The sequence below is a fragment of the Daucus carota genome, chromosome 1, assembly GCF_001625215.2.
Source record: "Daucus carota subsp. sativus chromosome 1, DH1 v3.0, whole genome shotgun sequence".
NCBI lineage: Eukaryota > Viridiplantae > Streptophyta > Magnoliopsida > Apiales > Apiaceae > Daucus > Daucus carota.
In genome coordinates this window covers 39,762,719-39,773,671 of record NC_030381.2, presented here as the reverse complement: position 1 = coordinate 39,773,671, position 10,953 = coordinate 39,762,719, and the positions used below count along the sequence as shown (strand labels likewise).

Below are 10,953 nucleotides of genomic sequence, written 5' to 3'. Positions count from 1 at the left end.
TCTATTCTACTCTATAAATACTATTAGTTAAGTCAATTGATATATTAGGGTGAGCATTCGGTCGGTTCGGTCCAAAACCGGACTGAACCGGACCGAATAGACCGAGAACCGAAATTTGAATTTTTTTCGGACCGAACCGGACCAAGTATTATAATGGACCGAACCGGACCGAACTAAAATAATTCGGTTCGGTCCGGACCCAAAGAACCGAAATTAATTTAAAAATAACAAATTATATTATAAATAAAACTAAAATTCATGATTTATTTTAAAATTTTCATATTAATTAATCACCCCCAATTCATTAAAGATAGATATAATTAAATTTACAAATTACATATTATAATTATAACATATAAGATATATATAATATAAATATATATTAAAAATATATATATTTTGGACTATTCGGTCCGGACCGAAATATGTTTTTACGAACCTGACCGGACCGAACTTTATTTTGATCTATCTGATCCGGACCGAATGGACCAAATTTTCAGAAAATTAGGACCGAACCGAACCGAATTTACAGGGTTCGGTTCGGTGGTTCGATTCCGGTTCGGTTTTGCTTATACTTGCATATTTATGATTCCGTTTTTTAATCCAAAATAAATTTTGTCTTATACATGTTTATGACTCCTTGTTTTAATATTAAACAAATATTACCTATCAATTTTAATTGTGAAAGCATATAAATCCCCATCACAAAATTAATTTTATGTTATATATTTTCTTAAAGAACACCCAAAACAAAAATAATAATTATACACAATATTAAAATTAATAAGGCAAATTTAATCCCACATAATAAATAGTTAACATCACAAAATTATTCTAATAAAAAAATTCAAAAATAAAGTAATATATAGTTACTTTCACAATTTATTTTAATCAGAAAAATTTCAAAACATATTCAAATTTGATAGGCACAAATTATTACTTGTTTGGGGGGAAAGGTCTAACTTGACTAAGCGAGGAAAAAATTGGAAGATATTGATCTGGAAAAAACTTCACGGAAAAAAAAAAGTGTACATAATTGTGATTATAGATAGGAGTTCATCCCCGGCAAGTATAGCAACGAATGCGGGAAAAAAAACATAAAACATAAACACCTTGCACATTCAAGAATCTAAAAGGAGATTTCCTTCTCAAATCATTATGATATAACTCTACCATCAAAGGACAGTGGTCTGAAGTATTTCTATCCAACACTTCCACGGTTCCACCACAACATTAGAATATTCTTTCATCCAGTCCAGATTTGCAACACACCTGTCAATCCTAGATAAAATTCTATCCTCACCTTCTTAATTATTACACCAAGTAAATTTGCTTCCAATTGTTTTCACAACTGTTAAGCTATTACCTTGCAAATCTAGATCTTCATGCTCAGTAAACTGGTATCCTTGAAATCTATCTTCTTCCAGTAAAATAGAATTAAAATCACCACTAATGAATAAAAGACCCTGAACATCTCTAACTACATTATCTATAGAACTCCACAATTTTTTTCCTAAGCTCAATAGTATTAAAACCATAGACGGCAGAAAAATAAACTTCCTTACCCACAATCCCTAAAAACTGAGCCAGAGATATGGGAAAGAATTATCAACTTAATTGCAGCCTTCCATATGTTGTTGATGTCAATCAATCTTTCTATGGAACTAAACAACTTACTAATTTTACAGATGTTTAATCGTGTAGCAACTGGTAAACTAGTTTTATCCAGTTTTGTCGAACATATGATGCTGTCACAGAAGTGACAACATAGTTCTTGTTCACTTTAAACCAGAAGCTCTCATCTGGTTTTTAGCTAAGCTTAACGGTGTATACCTGAAGTTGAGGGACATATATGTTCCCCTCCTTGTTCCTTAACACAAAATAAATTCTCCAACACATTGTAGAAGAACAGAGATAGGAGCAGAGCGTATGTCAGGGTCAAATCGAGTGTTCCTACATAAGAAATACCACCTTGGAACTAAAAGAAATGGGTACTATTTTCATATTCACAAAGACAACGGTTACTATTTTCGCAAAAAATAGAGTTAATGCAGGTTATTATTTTGGGTAAAAGTATGCTGGTAAGTTTAACTAGTAACCCCGGTAAATTTCATAAGAAGTCGAGGTCCACCATCAGTATGTTCAAAAAACAGAACTTATCACTAAATCAGAACAGATGCTTCGAAATGTCTTTCTAATTGAAGATTGTATTATTTAACTAAAAAGAAATTCACAGAAACTAGTATATGAAATCATATTCTCGCATTCTTGATATAGTAGTGGAATCATTTTTAAGTAAGTGGATATAATCCAACATTTAGCAAAAAGAAAAGAATACACCAAGTCTTACCTTTCGGTGAAGAGCCTCACGCACACCTCCGGGGTACAGCAAGATATGTGAATTAACAGAGAAGAGTCTGTAAAAGTTAGTTGCTGATACAGGAACAGCACCCATAACTCTAACATAATCGAATGATGATAAAACATTACAATGGAGGTGTAAAAGTTTTAGGAAATGTGAAGAATAAGCCCAAACCTGCCAGGAAGCTCAGCATATAAGGCACGCTGAAGCGGCTTATATCAGGCATGATTTCTATCATGTAAACAATATATGAGATTTAACTGAAATAATAACTTGTCTCAAATAAATAAGATATTGAAACAAATATGAATACAAAAGCTTTAAAGTATGTGGTTAATGCTTTTGAATAACAAACTAATTGTTTGTGTAGTTCAAGTGGTTTGAATGATGTATTTGCATCGATAGATTTGGGAACACTTTTGAGGGGATCTACATTTTCCACAATGTTATACCCCTCTATACACATAAATAACCCTGTTAAAATTATTTTTTACTATATCACATCATTTAAAAAAAAATCTCACATTACTTATTCTCTACTTATAATGTCCCACTTGTACTTATGCTCCAAGAGCATCTTTGGTGGGAGTGGGACTCCTAAATCATTTTTTTTAAAATAATATAATATACTCCCTCTCTCCCCCTCAATTCTACACATTAGGAGACGGGGGCATGTCACGCATTTTGATACTCTTATAAAATATAGTTTTATAATTTTTTTTAAAAAAATTTCTTAAGTCCGGATAAAAGTTCGATGTTTAAATTTTAATTCATAAAAAAGAAAATTTTAGAAAAAAGTTATGGAACTACTCCCTCTGATCCATTATATAGAGGCGTTTGACTTTTTACACGTATCCTTAGGAGGTTTGACTACATGTTTAAAATTATTATTTTTAAAATTTTTTTTTTGATTAAAAATATTTATGTTATATTTTTATTCAGAAAAAAATCACAAAATATAAGTATTTGCTATATGATTAAACTATCTAAAGTTACGTGTAAAAAGTCAAATACCCTATATAATGAACCAGATGGAATATGTTTTATAGGCGCATTAAAATGCGTGTGAAGCAGCAAAAAAGAAATGTTAAGAAATGAAAGGGACAGAAGGAGAATATCTCTTAACAAGTTAACACATTGAATATTGTGACAACTTTAACACTGCTGTTTAAACTTGTTATTTATTTATGTTTTATTATCTTTTTCAGAAAAAAGTTGGAGTTAGAACGAAAGAGAAGTGAATAGAGTGGAAGATAAATGAATTTAATACTTCATAATAATGTTTCTAAATGTTTAAAGAGCCATTAAAAATTCATTGCCACGGGATATAGGTCTATGGCAGGCAAAGGATGTTTTGGCCACGGGATATAGGTGGGTTGTCGGTGATGGTAAGAAGATTATAGCAACTAAGGATCCTTGGCTGTCCAGAAAGAGGGACTTTAAAGTTGAGAACCATTGGCGCTATGAAGGCAGGAGTGAAACAGTTTCCTCGCTGTTTTATCCAGGTACCAATATATGGGATGTAGACAAAGTTTATGAGTTGTTCAATGTCGATGATGCAAATACTATTCTGGCAACCTTTGTGCTGCAACATTTAGTTGAAGATAGAATAGTTTGGGCCATGTCTAATGATGAAATATATAATGTAAAGACTGGCTACCATTTCTGGCATAATCGTAACATTGGTGATTCTATTTGTACTCGCTCTGGTGGCTGGAACAAGTTATGGTGAATGAACGTGCCTCCTAAGTTGAAAGTCTTTCTCTGGAAGTTCTGCAGGAATAATCTACCAGTAAGGAACCATCTCAGGCACAGAGGTATTCCTGTCACTATTCTTTGCCCTTTATGCAATGTGGATGTGGAACACTTGCTCCATGTATTCTTTGACTGTACTTTTGCGAAGGAATGTTGGCATGCTGCAGGGGTTTCTTTAGATATGTCTCAAGTGTTTTTCGCTCTAGACTGGCTTTTAAATAAGATAGAAACATCGAGCTATGTTGAGAGTATTAAGCTCGCAACTATTCTATGGGGAATCTGGTTCTGGCGAAATAAGAAAGTTTGGGAAGACAGAATAGTTCCGGCAAATACAGCCATGGAGCTGGCCTTTAATACTATTCATAAATGGAGGAAAGCCAGAAAGCAAGAGGAACCTGCTAGTACTAATAGAAGCAATGCAGATAGCTTGAGTAATCGAAAATGGAGACCCCCTCCACAAGGTATGTTAAAAGTGAATGTTGACGCCTCCGTGTTTCCTCGGTCAGAGACATTCTCGGTTGGTAATGTTGTGAGGGATCACAATGGTATGTTCATTGCAGCAAAAGTTATGTCTCTTCCGCGGCCTGCTACAATCCTTGAGGCTGAAAGTATTGGAGTAAGAGAAGCTCTTTCTTGGATTATGCAGCGAGGTGATGAACAGGGCATCATAGAATCAGACTCTCTTCTCACAATCCGGGCTTTGCAGGGGAAGAAAAAATATTTACTAGAGGTGGGTCATGTGGTGGATTCTTGTAAGTCGATCATCCAATCGATCCCTGGTTTTGTGTTATCTTATGTCCGCAAGCAAGCTAACAAGGTAGCTCATGACTTAGTTAGATATCCTTGTTCAGTTAATTGCTCCCATGTATTTACGTCTCCTCCTTCTCAATTATTAGAGACTATCATGAATAATTGTTCTAATGAATAAAACAGTCCGTGAGTTCAAAAAAAAAAAAAAAAATCATTGCCGCACAAAATTTTTAAATCTTTTTTAAACGGTCCTTTACGATTAGTAAAGTCCAAAAAGCAGCCCAGTATCAAAGTTTGGGTTGGCCGCAGAACTAGTTAACTGGACTTACATGACCCAACCCAATCGATTGAAATTGTAAATTAGGGTTCCGAGGTGAAGAACTCGTTTGCTGCGACTCACTTTCATCTTCTTCTCCCCCAAAACACATAAACTTGCTCATACTGATTTGCTCCATTAGCATTAGCAAGTATGCTCACCGGAGACATACCTCCTAATCAAACTATCTACATCAAAAATCTCAACGAAAAGGTCAAAAAAGAAGGTACTTATCCCTCTCTCACTCTCAGTCTCTCTCTCTCACTCTCTCCCTCCCTCTCTCCCTCCCTCTTCCCTTTCTCTCTCACTAGGTCTCGAATTAGCCCTAGGTTATGAATTTTTAACTTGAATCTCTAATTTGTCTTTCATAGATAATGTTATTGATTATTTATATCTATATTCGTGTGTGGAACTTGGTAATAGATTATAATGATAACGTTGAGCAAAATTCACAGTTATTTTACTGGTTTCACAGAGCTGAAGAGATCTCTGTATGCCTTGTTCTCGCAGTATGGAAGGATCTTGGACATTGTTGCTTTGAAGACACCGAAGCTGAGAGGACAGGCGTGGCTTGTTTTTAGTGAAGTTACTGCTGCTAGTAATGCTGTTCGACAGATGCAGAATTTTCCTTTTTACGAAAAGCCTATGGTGAGTTTTTGATGACCTGTGACTATTATTTATTTGTCTGTTTCATGTGAAGTGTTTAGAGAAAATGGACTTGGTGATGACATGATTATCGTGTTCCTTGTGCCTGTACGAAGTTGTATGTGATAATGTACCATGTGTCAAGTAGCAACATTGGATATAAAATGCGTGATACTATCATATTTGCGCCATAAGGCATCATAATTATTTGCTCTTGAAGTGATGCATATGTGAGTCCTTGTCTTGCACTCAAAGTCCTTGTCACCACCATTTTTGCTCTCTCTAGAATTTGACTAGTGGCTGCAGAAATTTAGAATGGTTTAGAAATAAGAAAGCTTAACATCGGTATTAAAGTGTTTAACATTTGGCATTACTTGCAACAACAGTTAAGACCTTGTTCTGTTGGTTGGATCGTGATAAAGTTGCTTTAAGGATTAAAGGATGATATAGATGTGCATGAAAATGTGATAGGATGTGAACTAATTGTAATGAGGTTTGTGATTTGTACAAGTAGGAGAAAGGATTGGGACTTTATTTAAATTTAAATTGAGCGAGTGTTAGTTTAAATTAACGAGATGGAATTGATGAAGGAATGGACAAAGAAACAAAATAATAGTAATTTCATTCTAGTCTCAATATGTTTCATCACATCCAACCAATCTTAACTAAGTCTTTTATGTGTTGTTTGGTTGAGATGAATGATAGTTGAATGATACAATGGCTAAGTGCTCAAAAATATTATCTCCTTTCTCCATTATGTCCCTGACAAACTAAACTAGAGATCAAATCCCTAATTTGAGAAGCAATGCTCCATTCTTTATCATACCCAGTCATTCATATTTTACCCGAATCTCATCATAGAATATATGCGATTGCTCTTCTTTTTTTTCCTTCAAAATTTTCACACTACCTCCATTATTTCCCATTAATTACATTCATTTCATTCTCCCCAGTTAAATATAACATCAGGCGTTTTCTTCCTTTTCTACTGGTTAGTGTCAGCTCACTATAATTATAGGTACTTTGTCTTTCAAGAGATTGAGGTTTTACCTCTTCTTACCTCATGATGTTACATGACCTGTCAGTGAATGCTATTTATCTTTGTATACTTTATGAGAAGTTTTAATGTCTCACTCACACATGAAGAAAGTTTTTATATTAAATCATACTGTTCTAATGTGACTCTGTTTAATCATATAGCGTATACAATATGCCAAAAGCAAGTCGGATTGTGTTGCTAAAGCTGATGGTAGTTTTGTACCTAAAGATGTGAAAAAGAAACAAGAGGAAAAAGGTCAGTTGAATTGTTTGATATTTAATGATGATGCATCTCTTCATTCTCTTCCCTTGACATGTTGAAATTGCCATTTTTTTTCTTTCTCTATTTTGATCTGATTTTGTGTACCGGATTTATGTGTGTCATCATGATTATATGTTCATTGCTAGTTATATATGTAATTCTGCTACAAGAATAATAATGTTACCAAAGGACAAATTTGTTTACATGTTTGTTCTTTAAACTGGGGTGTGGGGTATAACTGTGACAGGAAAATTAACTAAAGACTGTATAAATATTCTTAGTCCACCTATAGCAGCAATTGATTTCTTTTGATGTGGCAAAATACTAAGAGGAATGAGTTAATTGGGGTTGTATTTGTTGATATATTGTATGGCTTGAGGGGGCTGATAATGATCTTGAAACATGGTCCTCGTACCCAAAGTTATTGCCCGTTCAATGTCTTTAGCCCTTATGTTCACATTCAAAATAACAGTGATGAAAAAATTAGGCCAAGCTGCATCAGTCATGTTGCTAAAAGCTTTTAGCAAATTTAAGATGAAGTTTATTCTTGAAATTATGTGCGAGCTTATAAAATGTCGATCGAGTTTTGCATTGTCCTATAAGTTTAGGTGATTATATTGTTCGCAGCAATATTTCATACACTTCTGGTTGTACCTTGTGAACTTTTTAAATCTTTTGCTTGTTGCTATGCTAAAATAATATTGCAACAGTTAAACAGTGTTCAATAATGACAATCTACTTTCTGAATTCAAGAACTAATACAAGTTGTTTTAACTTCCAAGAGTACTTGTTACACATGCCTAATCACATTGGTAATATTGATATCTGATACCTGTTTGTACATTTATATATCCAGCTGAAAGGAAGAAACAAGAGTCACAACCTGCTGGCACTAATGGAGTGAGAGCTGAGACCAATGGAGGCCCTATGGTATGTGTTATCTAACTATTAATTAATATCTCCATTTCCTCCCCAGTTAACTTCTTAATTTGTTGGCCCCTTTTTCGTATTAGGTTTGTGTGATTACTAGAATCTATCTTCCTGTTACAAGAAACTGCTGTTGCCTAATAGAACTTGTAACATAAAGTATCATATTGTAATTGAATATGATTATCAATTATAGTCATCTGCGCCTAATTATAAAATTAGTGTACTTGCACATGTTTATGATGACAATGAGTTAAAATAAGGATATTTTACTTCAACTAAGATGACTTAAATTTAATTGTTATATGTGCTATCTGCAGGGCTCCCGCCAAGGTAAGCCTAGTGCACAAGAAGCAGCTGCTCCTCCGAACAATATACTGTTCATACAGAATCTGCCACATGAGACAACAGATATCATGCTGGAAGTTCTCTTCAAACAGTACCCTGGTTTTAGGGAAGTCCGGATGATTGATGCCAAGCCAGGCATTGCCTTTGTAGAGTTTGAAGATGATAACCAGTCGTTAGTGGCAATGGAGGCCCTTCAAGGCTTCAAAATCACCCCGCAGAATCCAATGGGAATTAGTTATGCCAAGAAGTAAACTATCCTGCTGTGTAAACCTTTCATTTTTTGGGCTGGTTAGCAAGCACCAAATGTGAGAACTTTGGCGAGTTCTATTACTGTAATCCTGTAGGTCTTTTGTAGCTGTAACCGCGGTTGTCTCCTTTTCATGTCTGGATAATACATGCATGGAATCGCAACTCAACAATGAGCAAATTTATCGAAATTCTATCAATGTGGATTTTGTAAGAGTATATTTCAATACTTTATTGGTCATCTTGGATATCATTTGTGGAAATTATCATTAAATTATTCGGTGATGTGGACCGCACAACAGTTTACACCCATGGTAATTGGAGATTGAGACGGGTGATGACTGTGATGCCAGATAATTATGAGAGCACATATCCACTACAGATCTTTCTCTGAATCAATGATGTTTAGTTGATAGGTAATGAGTGTTAACGGAGTCTGAGATATTAAATTTATGTGTTTGTGTTTGAATTAACAATTTTGTGACCTAGAATAGAACCCTGATATAACTTGAAGAGTAAATTAAACTTTACACTCAGTTTTGGTTACCTATTATATACTCCTCATTCTCATACTCTTCATTCTCATTTCCTAATTTCATTTCAACTGATGATGCATAGACTCTGAAAATGTTGCATGGATAAAAATATTTGTTGTCTAATATCCTTCATTTTTATTTTCACTCACGATCCGAGCTCTACCAAAATGTTTGCATCCACAAAAGATTGCATTGACAAAAGGGTTTGAACAGCAAGAGTTGAGTCTTGCACCAAATCAAAAAGTGTCCTAGGTTTTAAAACAAGAAAGTCTGAATGCATGATCATCGTCAGCTGCAAGGCTGTGAGTATACGATTAGAATATTATTAATTCCAGTGGAATGACATATTGGATGACTACTGACTAGGCTCTATTTTATCCAACAACAAGAAAAGTCAATGGCTCCAGGCTGGTCTCATATGTTAACGCGTCTTTCACTATTCTCTTATTTTTGGCATCTTTCTCTTCTTCTAGAATTCTTCTGTATCATCCCCCTCGTCACACGTTAACTAAACTTTCTTTATTTTTTCTGCCTTGTTGTTATGCTTTTGTGCCGTATGTATGAAGGCAATATTCATTAAATTTTGAAAAAATATCTGAATAATACATAAATTTACATAAATTGCCTGCAAATATAGTGTAGATACATGTATTTGTATCAAGTGTGGTGTAATCTATTGTGGTTGACACATTTAATATTGTAGTTGTTTAATCAATATTATTGATTAATTATCATAATAATAAAGTGTATCAAATTAAATTGAGACTACTTAACCCCTAACCATAGAGACCACGACCTGTGGGACTACCCCACGTGGCCCAGTGTGTATAAAATCAGTACTAAAACGACTCTAGTTGTTCATTTTATATTCAAAAAAACAGGAAAATGTTTGCACAAGAAACGTTAGATTATTAATAGTATCTGACTGGAGGTATTATATCCAAATTAGCTAGAATTGATTTTATTACCCTGTCTTTGCTTGGTGTCGAGACCCCATCTTATTCTTATTTTTATCATGCAAAAACAGCTAAATAAAGCACCCAAATCTGATAGTCCAAACAGCAAAAGAGAGTGTTTTGGTCGCAGTACTTAATCCTAAACTCTGTTCTTAAAAAGTCGCTGATTAATCCCTGTTCCGTAATTCGCCGAACTGATTAAATCTCCGATTAATTTAATTAATTTCTGATTAATCTTTAATTAATCTTTGTTCCGTGACTTCACCGTTTAAGTCTGATTCCCGCTTCTTACAACAATGATCCTTAATCTTTGATCTAGGCGACTATTATTTATATTAATTTATTAGATAGTATTCATTTATTGAGGTCAACCGTGTTAATCAAATTGAGCACAAATTTATCGTAAAAGATGGAGTATTTTCTATGTTAATATAAATCACGTCTTTAGCAAAAAGTAAGCAGAGCACTTGTATTTGATCTGATGTTGTATTTATCTACTGCTGGTTTTGTTCTTGATTATACCAAGGTGGCTAAAATTTAAATTTGAATTGGATAGCTCCATGCTTTGCAAAACCAAAAAAAAAATAATCTAAAAGACTCTAATGTGTAATTAAACAAGTCCCAGTCCTTAGTCTTGCTCCAACTCAAACTAAATTCAACATTTACCTACTTTTACCACTATAATTTTATCCAACTTCTTTTTCTTCTTAGTCATAAATAAATTATATGTTCAAAATGAAACTAGATGAATGAAAGGGAAGAAGTATAAAATAAAATTTGTACTCTACATTGAGATTAATCGGAAAATATAT

The 10,953-nt window shown here is 34.0% G+C and overlaps 2 protein-coding genes across 2 annotated transcripts; both read left to right on the top strand.

Moving 5' to 3' along the window:
• Positions 1 to 1,987: 1,987 nt before the first annotated feature.
• LOC108222599 (uncharacterized) lies at positions 1,988 to 5,045 on the top strand. Its single transcript, XM_017396498.1, has 3 exons — positions 1,988 to 1,991; positions 3,694 to 4,090; positions 4,142 to 5,045. The coding sequence occupies exons 1-3, from the start codon at positions 1,988 to 1,990 to the stop codon at positions 5,043 to 5,045; spliced, it is 1,305 nt and encodes a 434-aa protein (XP_017251987.1).
• Positions 5,046 to 5,165: 120 nt separating this feature from the next.
• Positions 5,166 to 8,902, top strand: LOC108206718 (U2 small nuclear ribonucleoprotein B''). Its single transcript, XM_017377109.2, has 5 exons — positions 5,166 to 5,409; positions 5,659 to 5,831; positions 7,029 to 7,122; positions 7,985 to 8,058; positions 8,376 to 8,902. The coding sequence occupies exons 1-5, from the start codon at positions 5,337 to 5,339 to the stop codon at positions 8,652 to 8,654; spliced, it is 693 nt and encodes a 230-aa protein (XP_017232598.1). The 5' UTR covers positions 5,166 to 5,336; the 3' UTR covers positions 8,655 to 8,902.
• Positions 8,903 to 10,953: the final 2,051 nt, after the last annotated feature.

Bases quoted from the DNA above. Each gene is read 5' to 3' on its own strand.
- LOC108222599 (XM_017396498.1), top strand. The intron at 4,091-4,141 runs GTGAATGAACGT...GAAGTTCTGCAG, and splicing joins GGTGGCTGGAACAAGTTATG to GAATAATCTACCAGTAAGGA.
- LOC108206718 (XM_017377109.2), top strand. From the start codon at position 5,337: ATGCTCACCGGAGACATACCTCCTAATCAAACTATCTACATCAAAAAT. The intron at 5,832-7,028 runs GTGAGTTTTTGA...TTAATCATATAG, and splicing joins CTTTTTACGAAAAGCCTATG to CGTATACAATATGCCAAAAG. The intron at 8,059-8,375 runs GTATGTGTTATC...TGCTATCTGCAG, and splicing joins AGACCAATGGAGGCCCTATG to GGCTCCCGCCAAGGTAAGCC.